The sequence below is a fragment of the Melanerpes formicivorus genome, unplaced genomic scaffold (genome assembly GCF_026170545.1).
Source record: "Melanerpes formicivorus ecotype bairdi unplaced genomic scaffold, bMelFor1.0.p_v2 SCAF_17, whole genome shotgun sequence".
Lineage (NCBI taxonomy): Eukaryota > Metazoa > Chordata > Aves > Piciformes > Picidae > Melanerpes > Melanerpes formicivorus.
Genome location: NW_027142369.1, coordinates 6,251,817 through 6,277,149, shown reverse-complemented (window position 1 = coordinate 6,277,149; position 25,333 = coordinate 6,251,817). Strand labels below are relative to the sequence as shown.

At 39.3% G+C, this 25,333-nt stretch overlaps 2 protein-coding genes across 8 annotated transcripts; one reads left to right on the top strand and one right to left on the bottom strand.

Moving 5' to 3' along the window:
- Nucleotides 1–834: 834 nt before the first annotated feature.
- CPSF2 (cleavage and polyadenylation specific factor 2) lies at nt 835–22,668 on the bottom strand. Of its 4 annotated transcripts, none has more exons than XM_068148791.1 (15): nt 22,532–22,668; nt 21,675–21,860; nt 20,609–20,768; nt 20,412–20,517; nt 19,005–19,134; nt 18,071–18,186; nt 17,304–17,491; nt 16,470–16,760; nt 15,209–15,309; nt 14,675–14,875; nt 13,861–14,013; nt 11,279–11,504; nt 9,903–10,202; nt 8,850–8,984; nt 835–8,744 (listed from the first exon to the last, which is right to left on the bottom strand). In XM_068148791.1, the coding sequence occupies exons 2-15, from the start codon at nt 21,821–21,823 to the stop codon at nt 8,652–8,654; spliced, it is 2,349 nt and encodes a 782-aa protein (XP_068004892.1). In that variant the 5' UTR covers nt 21,824–21,860; nt 22,532–22,668; the 3' UTR covers nt 835–8,651. The 4 variants fall into 4 exon arrangements, with proteins under 4 accessions (XP_068004892.1, XP_068004894.1, XP_068004895.1 ...); XM_068148793.1 differs by having other exon boundaries at nt 22,558–22,655; XM_068148794.1 differs by lacking the exon at nt 22,532–22,668 and adding an exon at nt 22,345–22,523.
- A 4-nt stretch (nt 22,669–22,672) lies between these two features.
- On the top strand, nt 22,673–25,310 carry NDUFB1 (NADH:ubiquinone oxidoreductase subunit B1). 4 transcript variants are annotated; one of them, XM_068148800.1, is made up of 3 exons: nt 22,673–22,723; nt 23,782–23,926; nt 25,029–25,310. In XM_068148800.1, exons 2-3 carry the CDS (start codon nt 23,787–23,789, stop codon nt 25,063–25,065), a joined length of 177 nt encoding a protein of 58 aa, XP_068004901.1. In that variant the 5' UTR covers nt 22,673–22,723; nt 23,782–23,786; the 3' UTR covers nt 25,066–25,310. The 4 variants fall into 4 exon arrangements, with proteins under 4 accessions (XP_068004901.1, XP_068004898.1, XP_068004899.1 ...); XM_068148797.1 differs by lacking the exon at nt 22,673–22,723 and adding an exon at nt 22,733–22,840; XM_068148798.1 differs by lacking the exon at nt 22,673–22,723 and adding an exon at nt 22,871–22,956.
- The last annotated feature ends 23 nt before the right edge of the window (nt 25,311–25,333 follow it).

The following is a 25,333-nucleotide window of genomic DNA, read 5'->3' as shown; positions in this document are numbered from 1 at the left end:
CAATGAATAAGGCATGCGGGTTGGGGTGACACAGTTAAGATCTTGGCCACTGCTTGCTCTTACTGGTTGTCTACTGTCAGTCCCTATCTTTGTGTCTCCAACCTAATGGTGCACCCACATTTACTGTCCCTTAAGGCAAGGGATCTCCACAGCTGCCATCCGTAAGGCAATACCTGCTCTGGTGCGGTCAACCTCTTCCAAGAGCAGCTGTCCCCTCAGTATTGTGTCTCCATTCCCTGGCAGCTGCTGCTCAAACAAGTCAGTGCTGAGGGCCATGGACTGCCTGTACCAGTTAGAACTGGCTGGCATCAGCACAAGGCAGGTGATGGCTGCCTCCCTACAGGGGCACCTTGCAGGCCCTGCTGCCCAAACACAGTACACTGCCATGCAGTGACAAACTACTCTGCATTACACAGCTTCAGGGTGCTACGGCCAAACTATTAAAAAGGTGATTTCAGCCTACCCTTGCTTCTGCACCACTGGGGAAGTTAAAACATTGAAACAATATTAAAGAAGAACAGCACTAATACTTCATCAGTCTTTGACATGAAATAGTGGAAAAGCCTCTCATTTTTGATTTTGGATTTGTTTATCTGTTCTAGATTTGGGATATTTTTTCCCCCCCAGCAGAGTTCCATTTGTTTTAGCATATACCAGAACTGGGTTGCTATTGCTATGCAAATTCTTTCATTCAGATTTCTTTTTACAGCTATTTTTTGTTTCAAAGGCTTGCATAACTTGCAAAGAAACTCAGGATTAAAAAATTGTATGTACAGGACATTTCAAATATGCATACAAAGGGAAACAAAAGAAAAAAATAATTATCCTTCCAAGTGGATTATCAGAAGTGAAGCTTTTAAAGTAACTTGAAGATTACAATGCAGGAGTGGGTTCAAACACTGTAGTTTCAAACACAACCGTATCATTTGTTCTAATGACATACTTTCTCAAGAAGAGCCTTTGTTGTGGGCACGGAGACATCCAGCCTTTATAAACGAGCTTCTTTATGTCCACATTGAGCTACACCATCCATGTCCCACTTTGGCCTTCAAAGCTCCAGCCTCAGCCCACTGCTGAGACATAACATGTGCCCCAAGCTGCAAGCACAGGCTTTGTGTTATGGTGCTGTACATACCACAGTGCAGAACTTGAAACTGGTTCACATACTGAATGAGTCTTTATAACTTTATATACATAATTTGTGACTGGATTACTGTGATGTTTATTCCATGACTGGCACCAATTTAATCAGACAGCAAGGTTAAAAAATAAGCAGCAATGCCTAGGTGGACAACTTCCATAAGCCTCATCTCCCATATCTTGTCTGAACAATTCAATCCAGAACAGCCTTACCTCACGCAGGCATCCATATACGCCCAAAGCACAGCAACTCCTCTCAGCAAATGCTGAATATACTACAAGTGTTACAAGATAATCCCTAAGCTTTCCAAGCTACTGAGACTCTACAGCCTAATTTAAAATAAATTTCAGAACTGCCACTTCCACAAACCTAAAAGACTAGGAAAGTGGAAACACAAACAACAGTGCGTTGTAAGAGCTCACAGAAAAAACAAAAAGCAGAGCTGCTGAGCTTCCCAAACAAACCAAAGAGGTGTGTGAAAGAGCCAGAATACACGGAACTATAAAACTGGATTAAGAAATTCAAGTGTGTTGCTTTAATGTACTGAGGTTCTCTTGAGCTTAGTCCACCTACTTTTAAAATAAAATAAAAAGGTATTTATAAAAAATGCATTTAAGACAAGCAACCATCCACTCTATCTATGAGTGAACAGAGAGGAAGAAACACACAAAGAACTCAGGAAGTGTGGGGCAGAAACCCAGCTGATACCAAGAAAAGATCATAGGTGCTCATGTTCTGAATCTTGTCCTCCAGCTTCCATATGCAGCACAGGAACACTAGGCTCTTTTTCATCTGAAGGACATACAGGGTGTTATAAAGAGTAACTGCTCTTCTTCCCACACACTGTAGCAGGTCAAAGAGCAGAAGATTCCTACAAATCCAGCATAGAAAAAAGATCCTGTGCTTGAGGATACAGTTATGCTAAAGTGGAATATTATAAACCACAAAGAGGGTGAAGCTCGTGATCCAGAAAGTAATTCTTAGGCATATATATATACTTCCCCAGAAGTATAATTAGACAACCAAGTAGTACTCTGCCTGTCTTCACTACTTTCATCCTTTCCCCACTGTCATTCCTTCAGAATACTATTTTGTCAGTACAGATAGGTATCCAATCAGATGAGACACTGGAAGTGGCTTGCTAGCTAAATCTCAGCTGCTTGCACAGATTCGTAAGACAGTTACCAACTCTGGGGCTACAAGTTTGCTAGACAATGAAAAGAGACCCTGCAGCCAAGCAGCTGACTTGACTGTTTTCAAAACAACAAAAACAATGCTGTACTTAAGCAGCTCTCACCAGTCACGCACAGTCAAAGCTCTGTGCAATGTATGCTGCAATACTGATAGGAGAGGAATATTACAATTGTATGTACATCAGTAAGCAGCAGACTTTCTAAGTTCAGGGATTCCAATGCCCCTGCCCTTTTACAGCCGCAATGCCCAGATGTGGCAGAGCACTTGCAACAGGAAATCATAGTTTACAGCAGTATACATTCAGCAAACTAGGATTGTTTTAAATACCATTTTAGAAAGCTCAAGCAATTAAAAAAAGACTGATGCCATATTGAAAAGTCACTGAATACCAAGATTTTTTTTCACTATTTAGGAGTCCAGCTACAAAATTTCCTTCTAATTCTAGAGTTTAATTTCATAGAATAAGATTGCAAATTATTGGACTACCTAATGCATTATTAAGAAGCAGAATGGTACAATCAATACAATGAAACAAAAAGCAAAAGTATCATTTAGTCCAACAAGTTACACAAAGCTGTGCATTCAAAAACTTACAGGCCAATGGAGTGCTGCATATATTAGAAGTTTATGCATAGACAACAAGTAAGAGTCTTGTAATTCCTTGTTGTTGGGTGTTAACCCAGTATCAGTTGGTAAAGCAAGAATTGCCAAGAGTACACAGGATTTGCCTTCAGTGCTCTACTCCATTTGCATTAACAATACCACATCTCATTCTATCTTCTCTTACAATGGGACCATACAAAATGTAGCTTTATAATCCTGGTGGACTCTAACCCTGTCCTTAGTCATGACCTAAACTATAAATCAAGTAAGTCAAACCACCTAGACCTGCAGACCCTGCTGTGTGATCCATGAGTAAATTTAACTCTAATGCTGTTCATAATCCTAATTTAATCTTATTCTGAAGAAAAACATATCCTATTCTTCTAATAAAATAAGCTTACAAACACTGAAAGAGCTGCCAGTTCCCCCCTCAAATATTAACTCATGTCTCTCTATACAAAACTCAGAATAATTTAACATAAACTGTCCACAGTCCCCTCCTCCCAACCAATGCAACAATAGCCTATGGGCTAGTCTAACCATGTTTTAAAAAGTCAAAATTAATGAAAGCAAAGTCCAAAAGTAAATAAAAACCTATTTCACACAAGAACAAAAGTAGTATTTTGGACACTTCTGGAAATCAGAGCTACAAAAAGTCACTACTGAACTTCTATGTTAAACATGATGATAACTATTCAAGTCAACAATACAGAAACAAAAGCTGGGCTGAGGAACAGTTGCCATCAAGACCAAGAGGAAGCAGATTAGAATCATGGTCTGCAATACCAGAGAGTTTTTTGACTGCAACAGAAACTAAATTTAGACCTAGTTACATAAAAAATACTAATAGCCTTAACACTTTTAATCAGCATAAGAGGTTTAGAGATACACAAATGATTTAAAGTCTGTTGACTAGTTTTATACTGCATTTGCAATATTGTGCATTAGTAAAATCATGGAGATTATGAAAGAAATACTGAAGCATAATAAAATTACATAAAACATGAAAAACAAGCTATACAGCAACGACTGCAACTTTCCCAGAACACCTTGGTAACAATTTCTCTACAGATTCCTGCAGCATGAGGGCTAACCTACCCAAGTAATGCAACACAAGTACCTGGCAGTACCAAGAAAAGATCTTGGACTCTTTACAAGTGCAGTATTAACTCATGTGATCCTACAAAGGGCAAGAACTAAAACGCTTACTATCTCATACTGTTGCACACTGCTGATCCACAGCTAGCACAACAGCACAGAGTGATCTGGCAGGCTTTCAAATGCCAAGTCTGGCGTGGTGACGTGCAATATGCTCTGCCAGCTGTGCAACTCCTTCAGGAGCTGCAAAATGGCAAAACAAGTAATTCCCTGATGATTTTTAAGGATAGTTCACTATCATGGCTTGCAGGGCACCTATCAGTAATTTATGAAGGACTGATCAAGCCATGCTCATTTTTTTTTTTCCTCTACAGCAGCTACACAAAATCCCAGGAAACAGCAGAACACACAACAGTACTGCCCTAATACAAAGAATTACTTGGGTAAGCTACAACTGTTGCCCTGAGCACAAACTAAAATTGCAAAACAGGCAGAAATGTTATCATATATCCCATCTCCCACTTCTTAATGTCATCTACACCAGGAAAACATTTCCAGTTCACATCTTGAAGCATATGCAACAGGCCAGTTACTGTGGGCAGTAATACTTCTTTTTTACTCAAATAGTTCATTGCACAACATTGTCAGAAAGGGTTCTTCAAAAAAAGCTTGTTTCTGTCACTGTGTACTAGCAGACAGAAATTAAACAGCTGACAGTCCTACTGATTTTAGTGATGTCTGCATGATCCTTTTTTTTTTCCCCAAGGATGTCTCAAAACCCTGTAGTACAACTTTCCTATAAAATCTGACTGTTACTACTGATAAAGGCATATTACCTATTTCTTTCAGAATTATTCCTGAGAAACACTGGTGTTAACAGCTGAGATAAGCACACTACAGAACTTACCCAGATGGGTTCAAAAGAGGAAAGAACCTCAAACTGACTTTGATGCAGCTACTGTGAAATACACCTTAAGGCAAGCATTATCACTGATACCTGGCCAGACACTTCTGAAGCCAATTGTTCTTCCTACAAGAATAGAGAAGTCTGGGCAGGAAGCAGTAGTTTCTCCAGATCACATTAATTGCAATGGTTTTATGTAAAACAACATCTACAAACAAAACCCAACAAAGGACTAGCTTTGCCCTCATAAGCTACTTTTTCTTTGCAGGAATTCATTCTCAGTGATGTAAGATGGCTCTACCTAGAGATCCTGTTCTGATATACACAGCTGCAAAGAGGTCTAAAAAGCGACTGTGCTGTGTGCCACAGAAATGGTGAGACAGCTAAACTAGACTCCTTGCAGACAGTACAACTGAATTGACAACTCTAAAATATATTGATGAAACCACCAGCTTGACAAACCAACTCCAAGTGTAGATGCTTAACAACTGTGTTGCAAAGAGCTCATTCTTCATAACCAACACCTAAATATCCCTATAAACTGACTTGCCACAGCCAAAGGAAAAAAATATTGGATACATCTGAAAAAACCTTTATTAGAGATGGAATAGTTCCTTAGATCAAAAAGTTCTGGCAGTTACGTGACATAATATACTACCCTTTATTTTCTGCATCTTAAAAAGCCAGCAAGGGCTCCATGGCCACTACCAAATGACAAATTCCTATTGATTTCCCAGTGTAGCTTTCCAAATGTTAGGAAAGCGGGTATCAATCTTGGGTTGACATGGAGAGAAAGTCAGGGTTTTGTTGGGCTTTTTTCAACTCAGATTACTAACATTGCAGTCACCATCCCTGGAGGCGTTCAAGAGGGGACTGGATGTGGCACTTGGTGCCATGGTTTAGTCATGAGGTCTGTGGTGACAGGTTGGACTTGATGATCTTTGAGGTCTCTTCCAACCTCGGTGATTCTATCTTTAAAACCATTTGTCAAAAATGCCCTTTAAAAAAGTTCTTGGCACTTCATAAAAACTGCACTGAAAATGCACAACTTCCACAACTGAAATCATGTATTCCCTCATTATGAAAATTGGTGAATATCAGATTGTAGTTACAAACTCTACTTTCTGGCAGATGCTTAGCTCATTATCACTCAGCTGTTGAACCACAGATCCAGCTTGCATCACCTAAGAGGATTATACAACAACAGGCAGGTTATTACTGCTTAAAGCAAACCTGCTTCTTTGTAACATTTTGCATTTCTATGGATCCTTCTTTTCCAGGAAGAGAGCTACATGGCTTATTGGAAGTTTTACACAAAAATGCAGTCACTTTTTCTTTTTACTTCCTATCACAGTGTTAATATATAACTTAACAAGGAAAGTAAAAAAAGTGGACTGCATGAAATTATCTAGTTCTCTCATATCTTTATCACCTGTATTTATCAAACTTCCACACCCTCACTACATGTAAGAAAGCATGTAGTTTAAATATTACTTTCCCCCTTCTATATACTTCTTTCATATGCTACCTCTACTATACTACTTTTATATACTACTACTCTTCTACCACTGTGAGCAAGCACTGAACTGCAACCACCGATCTTCAGCACCTGCCTATCAGAAATACTAACGTATCTTTAATTAAGGAATTAAGAATATTACTAATGTAATTAACTGAGATCTGAAAAAATGCACTTTGATCCCTTGCTTAGTACTGGTCAAGCAGTGTGACATACACTAACAGTTTACCACATACACACCTTATCATGCAGAGAGGATGCAATTTCAGACAAGCTAGAGTATTCACTGAAACATTTGCCCTGCTGGCAAACTTCATGGAAGATGATTTTCTATGAAAGCTTGCGTTAATATAATGGAAGTTTTCAACTTCATTGAAAGAAACAAAAGTAGTCTTTTTAAAGATAAATATTGTTCACATCAACTTCAGCTGAATTTGAATCAATAGTCAAGAAAAAAAAAAGAAACTAAAGTGATAGAAAGGTTTATGATCACACTGTCTGGTCTTCACTCCTTTCCTAAAACCAGCACTACTTTTACTTTGATCTCCTAAGGGTGTTTTTCAATGTTAGTGCATTCCATGCTGGCATGTACGATCTCTGCCCAGCTTAAGCCCACAAGTTACAAGTCCTAAGACCAATATGCTCATGTACAAAGTAATTGACTTTATAAAAGTTCACTAGTATCAGCATCAACAGTAATACAATGGTATTCGCTAACAAGCATCCAGTATCATATAGATTTACATAGTGTTGCTACAAGAGTTACAAACCCAGAGCATTTCTATGAAGTCCTGGCTTTCAATGTAATGGAAAACAAACAAACAAAATGTCTTGAGGCATTCAGTCATTCCTAGCCAAGATTTCCTTCATGTAACAAAATACACTCTCACTCAGCATTAAGTTCTCAAGATTTCTGTATTTTTACTATACATAGTTCTAGCAGGTGTTAGGATTTGGGTTTCTTTGCCCTCCCCTACCCCCCATGTTTCACATATGGGCAGGGAAGAAAAGGATTAAATAAACTCTTTAGTGGCCATGTGTTTGCATAAGTTAACTTCTGAGAAACTAAGGTGCCCCAAACTGTGCTCAAATTCACCTAAAAAGGTCAATTCCTAGCCTCAGCAGCTACAGCAAGTCCCGCTGTCAACTAGAATGAAAAATGGCACAAAAGAAGCAACTGCAATGAAACATGGCACAAACGTATTGTTTATATAAATCAGGCAAACTCAGCTTTCAGAGAACGGATTTGCCTGAACTTGGCTCATGGCACTCTGGACATACCAGCAGTGCACAGAAAGAACTTCAGGATGAAAAAGAAGGCTCGGAAAATACTTTTTAGCTAGAATAACTGTGCAAAAGCTAGAAGTTACAAACTCAACAGGTTTGTACAGAAGTTATTCTGAAGCATACAATTACTGGATTTTAAACTGCCTGGCAATATTACCTAGTCTTCTAGTAATTGTTTGATACTGCAGGTTAATACTTCATATAAAAAAACTAAATGCTTTTGGGAACAAACTCTGTAACATGATGCAGACACGATATTAAGATGCAACCAGACTAACATTAGGGGCAAGTTTTGGTAGTCTAGTTTTAGGTCGTCTTACCAAAAATGCACTTTAACCAACTTCCATTTAAAAAAAAAATAAAATAAACAAACCCACAAACCAACCAACCAACAACAACCAAAAAACCCCCAACACATTCCTCAATTGAAGTTACTTTAAAAAAAAAAAAGACCCAAACAAAAAATCAACACCAATGAAAACTCAACCAACCACACAAAACCCAGGAAAGAACAAAAGCAGCTAGCAATTCCCTGTTTAGTCTTATTTTGGAACAGAAAAATTGCTATAAAAATTGTATTTTGTACTCTTTGGCAGGGAATCTATGAAACCAAAGTATGTCCTGACATACTGAACCTTTCCTGAGAGAAGGTTTCCTAGTGATAAACTCATTTAATGTGTTATGTGGGGGACAGCAAGTCATAACAGTTTTGAAGTTGACAACATGGAATGTACCAACAGACTTGAAGAACGACAGTAGCAGACATTTACATGTTCAGGGCAGTTAGCTGTTCTTTATGAAGTAAATTTCCCCTGCATAAATTAGAAAACTACAAAAACTCAAAACTGGGAGAAATCCCCACTGTCTTTAAAAGTTCCAAGTAAAAACATCTTGCACCACTTTCCTCAAACAATAGCATATTGCTCGTATAAAAGGTCTCTTATCCTATAGAAGTCCGGGCAGAGACAGCCTTCCAATCCAATGCGCCCTGTTTCAGTCTGAAACAAAAAACATATTTCAATTTATAATCTTTTCACTAGTGAGAACACCTCAATTTTCATTTAGAATGCTATTTACAGAAGCTTAAGACACAGAACACCTACCCTGCGAACAGCCACCAGATTGTTGCACACAAGCACTCCTCCTACAAACTCGGCTTGTATACCTTCTCGCAACAGAACTTGCTTGAAGTCAGAGAGCCTTGGCTCATTCATAAACACAGACTGATGTCCAATAACCTTTAAACAACACACAAGATTTTAATACTTCTGCTATTTAATACCTTCCATTTTTCCAAAGATCTCATCCTAACTGAGCTAGCAGCAGCATGGTCTAACCTACAGGACTATAAATGAGAAGATTAGTTCTAGTTCTGTTTCTCTCAAGAAAGGTATTTCCAGGATTGGAAGGACCTCAAAGTTTACCCATCAAGTAAAGGAAATGCTCCCCTCTTTGCTCACATATTGAGGACTAATGTTGTAAAGCTGTCATTGAAGATTCCTCTTCCAAGGCCTGCTATGCCAGGGACAGAGCTGCAGTAAGCTGTACGACTTAACAGTACATACTTTTATGACAGTTGTCATAAATCTGAAGAGATTTTAGAGTTGTCTCAATATTTATCTAGCTCCTTGAGAAGACTGCTTTAGGACTGTGTAACTGTCTTAAAAAGCAGTTCTAAGATTAGAAGGCATTACAGTAATTCAACAAAAACATAAAATAATACCTATTCACATGCTAAGTATTTTAAGAGTAAAGATAAAGTTATGGAAAAGATGAATGAACTCTCAAATCACTACTATAGAAACAGGGACATATAAATTACAAAGAGTTGTATCTCAAGCATGTGAAGTATTTTCACATAGCATCAACAAAATACAATAAAATCCAGGTGACTAAATGCCAACTGATTTCCAAGTCTGCAAGAACCACATACAGGAAACGTTAATTAAATATAGATGGGTAGTGTATGCTAGGCACTGTCACTGGATGTAAGAGGTTAGATTTTATGCTTTTCAGCAAAGATGAACAAAGGAAGTACCAGGTTAACAGAAAAAAATCAAACAGTATTTTATTTGTCTAAGATCACAGTATTGACCTCTAAGCACCAGAAAAGGCAAATGAAGCTCGTGAAGTGCAGATCAGCATAATTTCTGTACCTCGTGAGGTGGCAGAGGTTCTAAAGTAGGAATGATCTCACTCTCCTCACACATCTCCTTGTCATCATCACCAAAGAGGCTTTTCATGGCCTTCTGTTGTGCAACAACACTGGAGTCTGATGAAGGGACATCCATTTGCATCTCTAATTCTTCATCTTCCCTTAGCTCTCCCTCTTCCAAAATAACTCCAGTATCCACTTTTGAAACCCGCATGTCCAGAACACCATCTATCCAAGCCAGCTCAGCATCCTTGGCTTTACAGAACTGAAGGGAACTGACCAGAGAATCTTTTAACCTGACCTGGGTTGTGCAAAAATGAACTACTATTAGTTTGATGGAAAACACAAGAGGTCTTACTTCAAGGTTTAAAAGTTTTCCTTTCACAGTCTCTCCATGTAAGCTTGATTCATACTCTTTTGGGGAGGAAAAGGAGGGAATTGGTATTGCCAAGGTAAGATGTTCTGCACTTTCAGAATATTATTTGTATAACTCTCATGCCACTATGCATAAAGCAGCAGAGATCAATACAGTGGTTTTTTTTCCTGGTTAAAATTAAAAAAAAAAAAAGAATTTTTCTGCAAACTTGAGTTAAGACTCCTTTTGAAACAACCAGAAACAGTTTTTGTGACCAAGCAGTTCATCACACAGCCTTAGTAAATTTAAGGAAAGTTTATACACACATATTTAGGTTACTGAACAGCAGTTCCAAATTACAACCCTCCAAAAAAATTGTAACTAATATTTTATTGTAAGAAGGGATGTTGTAAGTATCAGATTTTGAAGTGACAAAAACATTCCCTTGTCCCCAATTCCTCTGACTTTAACCCATTAAAGTCAGTCCCACACCAAAAGGCGGCTGTTCACATGGATTGTGCATGGATAGCGGAACCAAGGCTGCAGCTGTATGAAGAATATTGCAACCTACTATCTCTCTGCAGCACAGGCCACTCAGAAGACACTGGGATTCTGATGCCCCACTCACATCTACTTGCTAATTCAGCGTCTCTAGTGTAATCTATTTGTTCAAAAAGCTTCAAATAGAAAACAAACTAAATAATTTCTCCTCTATATTAAAAAAAAAGTAAATTAAACCCAAAGCAATTACAATTTTATTCAGATACATGTTTGGTTTAAAAAAACCCCACCTCACAATTTTGTCATTTAAGCTTTCAAACACTTAATGAATAATAAATGTAAGGAGAAAGCTCATGTAGAAGACAAAAGTGCTGCCTACATCTTGATTATACAAAGTGAAGTGTACAGGTAGGTAGTATTGTCTCTCTGCTCCCAAAAAACAGAGAGCCAAACTGAGTCTGCTAATACAGCTCTACTACCATTCACAGTAGTAACACAACTAACAACTCCCAGTACCTTACCTGATAAATGTGAGTTTCACTGGTTGCATCTACAGTTTCATGCAGTTTTGGCATGTAAACTTTAATATCTTTTCCACCAAAAGCTCTGCAACATTCTGCAAGGTCCTGACTCGCCTCAGGTGGCCCATGGACAATGATCAGCTGCCTTGGCTTCATTTGGTTGATGATTTTTTTAATTGAGTCCCCATCAGAGCGTCCTTCATAGTCAATGTATGTAACTCTGGCTCTAGTGCAAATAAAAAGCCCAAGAATATAATTTTTTTTGTTTAAAAGATTAAACCACCAAAATATTTCATTCAAAAATTAAAGCTATTTGGAAATTATTTTGTATAAACAAAAGCTGTCAGCGCAAGAGAGATCACGGAGCAATAAAATACAGAACTGTCAAATTGTCAGCACTTACTGTGATCCAAAGGATGAGAAAGAAGAATGTATTAAAATACATTTAACAAAATATATACACACTACAGTACCTATGCTAATATACTACCACATGGTTTGCTCTCCCTCTTTCAATTGTCTCCCTAAGACAGGGAACAAGCTGTAAATTTCTTAGGAGTGGGGAACCATACCTTTCTGTACCACACTCTCAGAAAGACTAATAAAAAATAACTTAAGACACCACAAGGGAAAAACAAACAAACAAACACACACAACAAAAAACCCAAACACAACAAAGGGCTTGCCCTTTCCCACTTCATTCCAAGCAAGCCTTTTGCCCAATTTTCACTGTATCCATGCCACCACTACTCACTGAATCATTAAAGCTGCAAAAGACTTCTAAAATAAAGTCCAACCTATCAACACCACACTCACTAAACCATGTTCTGAAGTGCCCCATCTCTATGTTTTTTGATCACCTCTCTGGGCAGCCCATCCCAATGCCTGACAACTCTTTCAGTAAAGAAATATTTTCTAATATCCAATATAAACTTCCCCTGGTGCAACTGGAGCCCATTTTCTCTCACCCTACAGCTAGTTACTTAGAAAAAGAGACTGACCCCTCACCTCACTACAACCTCCTTTCAGGTAGTTGTACAAAGTGAGAAGGTCTCCCCTCAGCCTCTCTTCTCCAGAGTAATCAATTTCAGTTCCTTCAGCTGCTCCTCATAAACTTTGTTCTCTAGACCCTTTACCAGCTTTTTTGCCCTTCTCTGGACACACTCTAGCAACTCAGTGTGCTTCTTAAAGTGAGGGGCCCAGAACTGGACACAGTACTTAACGTGTGGCTTCACCAGTGCTGAGTATAGGGGAACAACCACTTCCCTAGTCTTGCTGACCACACTATTCCTGATACAGGTTGCTGCCCACCCTGGCCACCTGAATACCTTTTTGGTTTAGTTTCAGCCAGCTGTCAACCAACACCTCCCTTCCTACCAGGCAACTTCCCAGCCACTTGGGAAGCCCAAGCCTGTAGTGCTGCATGGGGCTGTTACAACCAAAGTGCAGGACCCAGCACTTGGCTTTGTTAAACCTCATGCGACTGACCTCAGCCCATCAATCCAGCGTGTCCAGATCCCTTTGCAGAGCCTTCCTACCCTCCGGCAGATCAACATTCATATCCAATTTGGTGCCATCTGCAAGTTTACTGGGGGAGCACTCAATCCCCTCATCCAGATTATTGACAAAGATATTAAAGAGTAGCCCCAAAACTGAGCCCTGAGGAACACCACTTGTGACCAGTCTCCAACTGGATTTAACTCCACTCACCACCATTCTTTGGCTACCCAGCCAATTTCTCACCCAGTGAAGAGTACACCCAAGTCATGAGCCACCAGCTTCTCTAGGAGAATGCTGTGGCAGAGGGTGTAAAACACTTTAGTAAAACCCAGGTAGAAAATATCAACAGCTTTCCCCTCATCTGCTAGGCAGGTCACCTGGCCACAGAACAAAATCAGGTCTGTTAGACAGAAACAGTCTTACATGAACTTATGGTGGCTGGGCTAGATGCCTGGTTGTCTTGGTGTGTGATCATACTCAAGATGAGCTACTCCATTATGTTCTCCAGTACTGAGGCTAGGCTGACAAGCCTGTTGTTCCCTGGATCCTCCTTCTGGCCCTTGTAGATATCTGGTCATCACACTGGCAAGCCACCATTTGTTTGGGTCCCCATTTGTTAACTAGGACTGTTAATAGATGGCAGATTGGCCAAAAGCTCCACTGCCAGCTCCCTCAGTACTCCCAGGTAAATCCCATGTGGCACCATAGACTTTTGAGTGTCCAGGTGGCATAGCAGGTCGCTAACTGCTCCCTCCTGGATTACAGGATGTTTATTCTTCTCTCCACCCCTGTCTTCCAGCTCAGGGGGACTCAATACCCTGAGGATAAATGGTCTAACTATTACAGACTGAAGCAAAGAGGGTATTAAGTATCTCAGTCTTTCCTCATCCTTGATGACAACGTTCCCACCCTGCATCCAGCGGAAGACAGACATTTTCCCTGGTCCTCTTTTTCTTGTTAAAGTATTTGTAAACAACATCTTTTGTTACCTCTTACACAAGAGTGGCCAGATTGATTCCTGACTGGGCTTTTGCCTTCCTCATTTTCTCTGTTCTAGCAGAACTGAGAACAAAGTCACTCACTTAATTTCCATGGATTCTGTTGCAGAAATACATTTGGTAGGAACATCTGATAAATCCTGGTCCATAGGCTCTTCTCCATTTGTCAAACCAGATTCTAATTTGCTTTTTTCTTCTTCTGTTGCTTGAAGTTCTGGAACTAGAAAATCCTCCGGTCTAAAGAATGAAAGGCATTTTGCTTTTAACAATCTTGCAGTAAAGCCAAAATACCACATGATATAAAAATAAAACAATACTGTTATTAATGAGATGTTTTGTAATTGTGATTGGTAACAATTTTATTACACCTGCCTCTAACATTTCCCTATTTCATCAGAGCTCATTTGTAAAATATCACCTTCCTAGCTTAAAACAGAACTTTGGAATCTTGAGAAATACTAACAAGTTGAGGTTTTCTAGCAAGTATTCCTTATGCAAATAGGACAAGCACCACTAGATTTTTCTAGGATGAATGACGTTCTTTCCCTTCATTATAAATTTATCAAAATTATGTGTGATTTGAGGCACAAATAAAGTCAGATTTAAAAAAAAAAAAGTAAAGTGTATCTTATAAGATAAAAGCAAAGGGAAAAAAGCCTGGAGTGTAAATACATCCTATGAGGTGTGAACACAGGCTAAGGAGCAGCACTCTGCAGCTTCAATCCTATCATAAGCTTCATGTGAGATTTAGCACAAAATGTCCTAATTGTTTAGAAGTTACTGTGGTTAGAAGGGTACATAACAGTGCTGCAGCACAAACAAAATTAGGGGTTTTATTACTTCTATTTTTAAATTATTTCATAGCTACCACATGTTAGCATTCATCACCACTACACACTTGATAATCTCGCCATATTCATCCCATTTAATCCTTTCTTCAGGGGCTGGAAACATCGGATAAGATTTCTTTGCCTGTTTGAAGAAGCTTCCTTTCCGGCTACCTTCACCTTTCATCATCAAATCATGTTTGGTCTTATGTACAGTTGGCTGATCAATATCCTCTTCAACATCACTCTCATCACTGGAATCAATATCTGCCCTGAAATGAGATTCCAAAGAAATGTATACTTCCTTCATGTAATATTAAACCTGAAGCAATAAACAGACTGGCTGGAAAATAGCAGTTGACATAACACCAACCAAGGACAAGGGAACTTCATGTATCTGAGAAAGAGCTCACAGTCAAATGGCAGATGAAACAGGTCTGTTCTAAGCACATATTAAAGACAACCACCTCCAATTCCTCAGTGCCCTCAGGCAAGTCTATACAAACTATCACTTTTTCATTTATCCCCGTGAATGGCTGAAGCAGCAGGATGATCACCCAACTCTGATCACAACAACAGAATGCCAGAGCAGTCAATACACTTACTCTTTGGATTGTTCCAACTTCTTAGCTGCTTCTTTTTTTAGTTTCTCCTTTTCTAAGTATTCTTCAAGTTCTTTTCCTTCCAACTTGACACGTTTTCTCAGCTGCAGACAATTACAATTGGTATTACTGTTGACAGCTGAAACAATTTTAATACCTTCCCTACACACTGCTGACAAGAATACTTGTGTTTAAGTATCAAGGGCAAGCACAACTTGTATGTCACCCACACGAGAAGATTTATGCAAACATGTGGTACCTTAGCCTGACAACATCATGACAATGTCAACTATTAGTAGAGTCTACTTTAACAAAAGCATTTCTGAAATCAGCTAGCTTTACAAAAACATCTCACGACATGTTCAAGTAATCTCATTCCAATAACTGAACACAAATGCTCTGAGATGAGCAGAGGTTTTTCAATTTTCATGTTCCTAACAGAAACCAGAAGAACTTGGCACAGTCACACTAGTGGGAAAAACAACACTAATTTTTTTTTCTTTTTTTCTGAAAAACACTGATTTCTAGTAATAATCTAATTCTATAAGGCAATGCTTCCAATGAAATCTGAAATGGAAATAAAGGTGGGTTTAAATTCTCACTGTGATCACAGGGGACTCCCATAAATTAACAATATTCACTAGAGCATTTATATATAAGTTATTGAAAATCATTTGAAAGCATGAATAACAACTAAATGTGCTCAAATTTCTACCTTATCCTTCAAACTCTGGTGGGATACATGATACTAATTTGACTTGACTCTCCCATCATCCAAATCCAGAGTATTTTCCAGAAAGAATAATCTGTCATGTTGTGATCTGTATGTATCAGAGGTGGTGGAGTCACCATTACTAGCGGTGTGTAGGAAGAGACTTGATGGATAGTGCTGGATGATAGGTTGGACTCGATCTCAAAGGTCTCTTCCAACCTGGTTAATTCTATGCTATTCTAACTTCAAGCAGAATTTATTTTCTATTCTAACAAAAACACAATGGGAAATGTTGTCTAAAGATAAATATTTAAAAGCAACTTCATGCTCATCTCTATGGAGTATTCATTCTATCACACCACCAAAACATCTTGCAGTTACTTATGAGACCTATTTTTATTGAAGGTTATCGACAATTGGTTAAGCATGCAACATTTCAGACTTCCATCTGCCACTAGAAACATAAAGAGGAAACTAAGTTTAGTTTTGCTCATTATTCCCCCAGATAGCCCAGGATAAAAAAAAACTTTGAGATGCACAGACAACTCTTACCTCAATATCTATAACTTTTTCAGAAGGATTATCAATCAAGAATCGTGCCAATGTTCCAGGTGTAGTGCGGTAAGTTAAAATTATAGAGTTTTTGGAATCCTGGCACCACTGAATGAAAAGATCTCTAGAAAAGCCACACTCTAAGTCAGGTTGACTGGCAAGAACGACTTTTGGACTAGGCACTCGAGCCAGATCAGACAGGCTATGACATAAGGAGAGATGGCGGAACTGAAAAGGATTGTTTCTCTTGTCTTCAAAGCATCTCATCAACTTGTCACTCATCCATTCAACCTAAATACATATTAAAACAGAGAATACACATTCTGAGCTTGATAAGATGTACAGGGTTCAATAAGCATGATTACATCATTTCTTAGCAAGTGCAGAAATAGTGCTGAGTGTAAACAATGCAGAAACAAGTACTTTGAGACCTCTTTTTTAACAGCTGTAAACTGTGCCAACAGGTCTTGTGATAAGCATGGAAATTACTATCAAGAAATGTGCCCAGAGCCATGACTGGGCCCTGTTTAACCTGATTGAAAGACCTGACACAAACATGCACTACAGAGTAAGTTAGGAAGCCCATTTTTTACTATTAAAAGTTAGGAAGCCCATTTTTAACTATTAAAAGTTAGGAAGCCCATTTTTAACTATTAAAGAGAACCAAATGCTTCTGCATACATCACAGTATCACTTAGGTTGGAAAGGACCTCGGGGATCATCGAGTCCAACCTATCAACACAGCTCAGAAGTGCTGTATGCAGCTGTAGATGAATGCACAGTAACATGTTCCATTACCCTCTTTCACAATTGCATTTTAACATCAAAACAAACCTGTGATTTAGAGAACTCCACTACATTGTAGCTGACGTTATTTAAAAGTGCTAGGGAGTAGACTCCTAAGCCTGCATCTTTCGTTCTCCAGATCTGATCAAGAAGTTGAGCAAGTTCCAGAACTCTGCCTGCTGTATCCACAGCTATTAATACATTTCCATCACCTCGTAATGTCTCCAAAACATTAGCTAAGAAGAATTAAAAACAAAATTTAAAACGATTTAAACTTTGGACCAAGATTAGAAATGTGTAGCTTAGGTTTGTTTGTTATATCACAGTAGCAATCATAATCAAAGGCAAATTGAACAGAGCAATAAAAGAGAGAGAGAGAGATGAGAGAGACCCAAACCCACATTTGCACCAAAACTGAAGGCAGATGGAGTTTTCTTAGTAGCTTTGAAGATCTCACTGCTGTGACACTACCTTTGTTTTAATTTAAAATTAAAAAAAAACCCCAAACTACACACCACAAAACAAACAGTAAAATGGAGCTTAAAAAATAATCTACTGAGGAAGGTCATTTAAAAATCCCTGAAGAGATTAATTGATACTGGGTGAAATACTTGAACTCTTTCAAACACAGTTCTCTGTTTGAAGGAAAAGGTTTAACCCACAGAACAGTACCATGAGAAAAGAGTAATTCACAATTTGTTAAATTTTAATAATGGTTCTTAGTTTGGATGCTGATGAATTTCTCATAGAAAAACAATTTACAGTTGCTAATAAATCACATAACTGCTGTTTTCAAGCACAAAGAGAATACGTACTCAGTAACTGTTCATCCCTTTGTTTCCTCCTGGGTTGTACATACGTAGCATTAAATGAATCTGTAATAAGCAATGAAGGCCTGCTCAGCATTTCCAAGGAACACCCATTCAGGTGGCTGTAGAGAAAAAACAAACACACACAAACCTGAAATTTTAATTTTTTTGCATTTCTGTTTTATGAGAAAAAAACAAATAAGGCAGCTAACTTCCAGAATTTTGCACGTACAAAAATCAAACTCCTCAGTAGCAGGATTCTTCCTGCTTCAAAGTAACAAATAACTAAAACAGTGGAATAAAAAAACACAGAGTTAATGCTTGTTTCAAACCTATCAACTGGAACACAAGGGAAATTAGTGGTCTTATTAGAGCTGGAAAAAGTTACTTCTGTACTTCTTTATCAGACTCTAAATACTGACCACCTGTCATGGATTGAATTGAATCTGCTGCTTTTATTCATCCCATGCCACAGTCATGCCAGCTTCAAAAATGAAAATAATGGCTGAAGCACAGCATTATGGGGCTTGGAGTTCAGACTGAAACATGGGAGGCTTCCTGTTCCAGTTGCTGCTTCTGGGTTCCAGGTTTTTTTGGGTGGTGGTCTTCTCTGTTGGGATGGTGGCAGGACAATGAGAGATGGGGGAGCAGTTTTCGGCTTACTTGCTTCTGCTTGCTTTTGCTTTGCACTGTGCTGCTTCTGCACATAGGCTAGGGTATAGGCATTTTGTACCATGTTTATCTGATTTTTGATCAGTAAACTCTATTCTTCTCTCACTTCTTTGTTATTGTCTCAATCCCAAGTTTTTCTTGTGTTACTTGTCCTTCACTTCTGTGTTGGGAAATAAGCCACGTCAACCCACTGGTTTGGTTTGACCCATTCAAACCATCTCACTGCTTAATGATGCCTAACAAATAAACAATACTATGTTGAACTTACATCTCCCTCTTGTGGTTGAAGTCAACTGCATAAACAATTTCTTCTTCTCCATCCTTGACAATTTTCCAAATTGTGCCTCCTATCATGTGGCCAGCTGGCAATGGGGTGATTGACAAACCATGTCCTTTGCCTACAAAAGTTTTCAGTATTTTAAATATCTTAAATTTGTTAAAATCTATTACTCCTAACAAGAGACAGTAGTTTTAAACAACTCAATGCCAATATTGTTACTAAGTAAAAACATCAAATGAAGTATGAAAAAAATCAGTATCATATCTATCTTTCCCATACAACCACTAACTGCAGAAATTTTTGCAGTTCGCTTCTATTTTGCCCCAGAAAAAGAAACTGAAGATCACCTCTTCCCTCTACCACCCACTGGTACTCAGAGACACTGCAGAGCTGCTTTGACTACAAACCTAAACAGCAATAAATTATATAACAAGCATATCACATGAAATCAAGTACACAGTTAAAAGGCTGACTCCTCTCTGGAGCAACACAAAACATTTACTGTATCATTCACAGTCTAGGTGCTTACAAAAAACACATACAAATTACACGGACTCCAAGTTTTCCACAATGACAAACATGCCAGTCAAACTACACAAGGCAATTTGTTCATGTGCTGCAGCCAGGGATGATGGATCTTTTCAGCACCTGATGCTTTTTCTTTTTTAATGCACTGCTGCTCCTCATCATTTGTGCTAGCCTATATCTTTGTCAGAGTAAAACTAAAACTATTTCAAGCACAGCATCCTATTTCTACTTTCCAAATCACAGCACAAGTACTTTGGCAAGCAGCTTTCACGAATGGGGAGATACTACACCTTGGAGACAAGCTGCTGGTGGTGAGTTTCTAAGTTTCCTTGCTCAAGAACAGGGTTTCCATTTCATTCCAAACTTTGAATTCAACAAGACTTATGCCACAGTTGCTAGCAATAAGCTACAATGAATATCATTCAGTCTGTGAAGACCTTCTCATTACCTCATCCATATGCTGTAACCTAAGCTCTGCAACCTATTCATTCTCTAGAAATATTTTCTTTGTGTTAGTGATTACTGCAGATTTCTGAGGTATCCACCACTAGTCATGAGTAAATGCTTTTGAGAGACATGAGCAAATTCCAAGGAAAACCAAAAAAACCACAAAGGAGAAACAAATATATAAACATAGTCTAATATGACCTTCAATTCATTAAGTGGAAATTCTACCCATTTCTACATACAACTAAGGAGACAAACATTCAGCTGATACAGGCTGACACAGGGCTACAGAATTCAGCTCTCTGAAGGAACTTAAAATTTGAAAACTGACTCCCTTTAAAAAAAAAGTTACTTCAACGCTTAATGACTATGTTGCCTTTCACTATAAGTCATTTATTGAAACATTAGTGATATCTTTACCTTTCAAGTTCACAATCTGAGAAAACTTCAGCTGCTGTATTTTATCAAAGGCTGCATCTACATCATCCAAGGTAAAGAGAGTGAAATCCTCAGTATTATGGCGGGACTACAACAAATAAGAAGTATAGGCCATTCAAGAACCTGAGCATTCTACCATGTCAACAATGCTGTATACAAAAGCATAAGCTTAAATATACCTGGTAGAGATCATACATAAACATCTGTCCCATTTTATATACAGGAATAGTTGCATAAATGGCACAATTCAATCCCATTTTTCCAACTGCATAAGGAAGAGCACCAAGGTGTAGAGGGTCAGGATGAGAAAGAAGAACAGCATCAACCTGGTGTACATGTCTACAAAAAGAGGGACAACAGAAGCTGGTAAAAAAAATAATCTGTTATGGCTATTTTGAGAATACACACACAGCCTGAATGCCAAACAAGGAACTTAAGCCCTTCCAGGTTTAGAACAAAATTTTCAAAGACTTAATCAAAAGTTACCTATACTACTTAAAAATGCAAGTGACTCCCGAAAATGATTTCAAGGTCTGGAAGACCTTCTGGAAGACCTTGAAATTCCTGATTAGAAAGGCTTTAATACATACTTGGACACCAGAAGATACATTAACTGAGGAGTATCATCAAAGAAAACGTATGCAACAATTTTGGGGGGTTTACTCAGTTTACAAACAGACTTTTTTTTCTTGCAAAATAAACTTACTACTTATCATAACTGAAAAACTCCTTCATTTCAACCTTCAGAAGTAGTTCAGTGTTTGCATCTAGACATTTCAAAGTCTATTTCTTTGCAGGGCTGGTATAACTACAGAAACTGTGCTTCTGACTGACAGTCTACTCAAACTGCAACAAGAAGCAGAGCTCAAACACTATACACATGGAGGATTGTTTTATTTAAAACTAAATCACTCCAAATTACTTTAGAGCCAAGGTCTGTCTCCTAAAAACTCTGATACCTTGCATGTTTAGGGAAAAAAACGGAACAACCAAGCCAAAACAAACACAGAACAGTTTGAGAATTGCAGTTAATAAATTCACTAGCTTCATAACCACTTCCCCACCAGGTTTATAATGGAAATGTTTCAGCCTCGTAGTTCTTTTCATATAAAACATACTTCAAACAAAAAGAACAATTTTAGCTATAACACCACCATGCACACAGCACTGCGTGGTATTTTGCAAACTTTCCCCAAAAGGCCAAAATCTACAACAACAAAAAGTTGTAAGAATTGAAAAACTTACTTCCTCAGAGAGTCAATAATATCCATAGAAAAGTTTTCATCCCAGCCACAGTCCAAGAGAAAACGAAATTCATCGACTTGCAACAGATAGCAAAGAGCAGATTCCTCCTGCACCCCTGAAAGCGTAGTCAACTTGATAATCGATGTCATTTTCCTCTCCAAGTGTTTAATCTTCAAAAGAACTAATCTGAATGAGGGAAAAAAATGTCTCATTGGCTAATCCAAGGGAAAAATATTTATTTAGGTCTGACTTTGTAAGTTTCTGAGAATGTGCTGCGTATCAGTTATGAATACCATTCAATAAAGCTACTGGACATCAGTTAAACCTCGGATATTAACTTTGGATCCGTATAGATCTTTTATTATCAGAAAAATGGGGGGTGGGATGTTTGGGGTGGTGTTACAATTAGACAAAAAAAACAAACTCCAAACAAAATTATAAAAAACAAAACAACCAACAAACAACGCACCGATTCTAAGTCATCTAACAGCAGCTCCCCCTTGGATCGGATAAAAGCACCTGGACCTGGCGCCTCCAGGGCTGTAGACCCTCAAAGCCCAGGAACTGCCTGAAGGGGGCCCAGCACCGGGTGGGCTGAGGGTTCTGCACAGGAGGACTCAAGCGCCCTAACACCGAGAAAGCGACCCGGCACTGATGAAATGAGTCTCACCGGCCCAGACTGCAATGAAAGGGAAGAGCCCTGCGCCCACTTCAGTCCCAATATAAAAAGAAAGAAAATGCCAGTTCGGGTAGCATAAGCCGAGCGCTTCACGCCTCAGCCCAGGCCGAGTGCGACTCTGGGACTCAGGAGGAAAGCCGCATTCGCAATGAGAGCCGGGGCCGGCCGCAGCGCTGACCTCCAAGAGCCGCCGCCGCTACCTGCCTCGTGGGCCACCCGCGGGCCGCCCGGCCTTTCTCAAGCCCACCGGAGCGAGAGCCCGCCACCTCCTCCCGGCATGACACCCTCCGCCATCTTGCGGAAGACGAGCGGAAGGAGAACGGAAGCTGAGCGGGTAACAGGCAGCACCACCACGAGGCGGGGGGCGGTGGTGAGTGTCTCTCTCTCCCCCCTGTCCCTGCGCGAGCCGTGGGCTCTTCCGGCCTGCTCTCACCGCCTGTTGCCCTTGGTGTGGCCGCTGCGTGGGGCTCGGCGGTAGCGGGGAACGGTAACAGCAGGGGATTTCGCGGGGGAGCGGGAGCTGCCGAGGTGGTGTTTCTGTGGTACCGGTGTCAGCCTTCTCCGGGAGCGCTTCGCCCGATCCCTGCTGCCTTCGGCTAAGACGTGGGTCAGGCAGGGATTTGTAGTGCCTATACCCCTGCGGGCATGGGCGTGCGGGAGACGGTCGTCTTAGCAAGCAGGCTAGGAGCAGCATTTCTGTGTGTCCGGCGGCAGCAGGAGGCTGGTAGGGCCCTCGTGGGCCAGTACCGTGAGCTCTGGCCTGAGCGGCCGGGACAGGGCAGCGCCTCCCGCCGCAGTCCCCCGCGTTGCCTCCGGTGTTCGGTGCGCCGCCGGCCTACAACAGCTGTGACGAATGACGCTGTGTCCTTCCTAGTTAGCGTGCAGAGCTCACGGCTGTACGATATCATGGTATCTCATCACTTCCAGCAAGACGCAAATCTGGAAGGCTTTGTTGAAGTTGGAAAAGGGTCACTGGATTTTAGAAATGCCCTTTATTCCTTGCCTGTCACTTACCCACTATGTACAGCTCATCTTTCAGTCTTGTGACCCGTAATAATGCACCAGTTACAGGACTCTAGATTATAAGTGCATTTGTAATGTTTTACAGAACAGCAAATTTCTGTATCAGTAAAGTAAGTTGAATGGATAAACTACTCTAGAAAATTTAAATTGAACTGTTTGATCAGAGACGTTCTGTTTCTCATTAATTTCAGGATAAAGTCCTATTTTCTAAGGCCAAGACTAGTTATGATTATTTTTAAGAAACTCTGTGGACTTTAAAATCGCATGTGACTGAGGGAAGTGTTTGATGGCCCTCATGTTGATTATGCCAGTGTAGGATTACATTGAGACTAAAGGTGCGAGGTATGGAACGTTTTCAGTGTACAGATTTATCAGTAACTCATCTGTTAACGGTTTTCTTTCTAGCCGTCATGGTGAATTTTGCCCAAGCTGTGCGTGATCACTGGGTTCACATCTTCGTTCCCTTGGGATTTGTGATTGGATGCTATTTGGACAGAAAGAATGATGAAAAACTATCTGCCTTCAGAAACAAGAGCTTGTTATATAGAAGGTGCTTGGAAAGTGCTTCTCTGATCATTTTGAGTCTCTTAAGTATGGAAAAAAAAATCTGTAACATTGTCAAAATATTAAAGGGAAGAAAGCCCTAAAAATTTCAGCAAGCATTCCTGTGAGGTCACTAATGCCCTCTGAAAATTGGGGCTTTAGGATCTATCTTAGTCACAAAGAAAGGTTCCCTAATTGTTGCCAAGTTCTTCGTTAGAAAATCTGGAGACTTATTTGGTCTCTCTAAAACTTCAGTGAAAATGGCAGTGCTTGAATTTTTGGTTTTTTCAGTGTATTATAGCAATCTTCTGTCTTAAATTTAAAATAGTCACAGCACTTTTTGACTGAACATTTTTATAAGTTTGTGTCTTTAAAAATAATAACCAGGGGGTTTAAAATTGACATTTATGTTGCCAACTGCTGCACCTTCGCTGAAGGGTGTGATGATGTACACTGACCAGCCTGGACTTTCCAGGGACAATTTAGATGAGTGAATGTATAGCCTCCTTTGTGTTAGTTCTCCTAATTTTGTCTTACACCATAGGGTTAATGAAATAACAGCCAATAAAAAATAAATAAATCATGCTGCATAGCATGGTTCAATAGTAAAAATGTTATTACCAGTTTGCAGGTGGACTCTTTTTACCCTGGTCTTTCTTCAATTAGTTCTGAATATGAAAGTAATCATATGATTCACTCCACTGTTACCTTAGCACTTTTCTTGCTGGTGAAGTTGGGCTGGTGTTTTGGCATATTGCAAAAATCCCCACTGCTTTCACACCTAGTTCTCTTCCCCCTTAAGTAGTGATTGTTTTGTATTTGAAAGAAGTAGAATTTTTCCTTTTGAATCCCATTATGTAAAAAGTCTGTTGATTCCTCAGAGGTCTTTTGTGCTTCATTGTAACTGAATGGAAGTTAGGGACTCAATCCATTGAAGCTTTGGGTAGAAAAAGGGAAGCTTGTCAGTATTGCTGACGGATTGCAAGGACAGTTAATTTTATATGTAACTGTCAAAATCGAGGTAGATTATTGTAGATTAATCACATTCTTTAGTAATTATTCTAATATTAACCTACTTTTCATCTCTTATTTTTATACATTCTACATAGAGAGCTGAAGCCTGGTGAAGAAGCTACATGGAAGTAAAGGCTGCTGATGAAATGCAAAATATTTTCATTGAAATGTGTAGAGCTACAGAGAAGGATACCTATGATTCATCAGTGCTAGTTTAATGTCCAATCTTACTTTTTGGACAATGATTTAATTACATTACTAATATGTGTCCAGGAATTTTAGTAGTCTGTACCTGTTGGAAAACTTTTGTCTGCAGAACTCATACTCTGGAGAGGGGAGGAGGAATTATGTAATAAAGAAAAACTATGCAAAAATAATTTATGTTGCTACTGACCTCTGT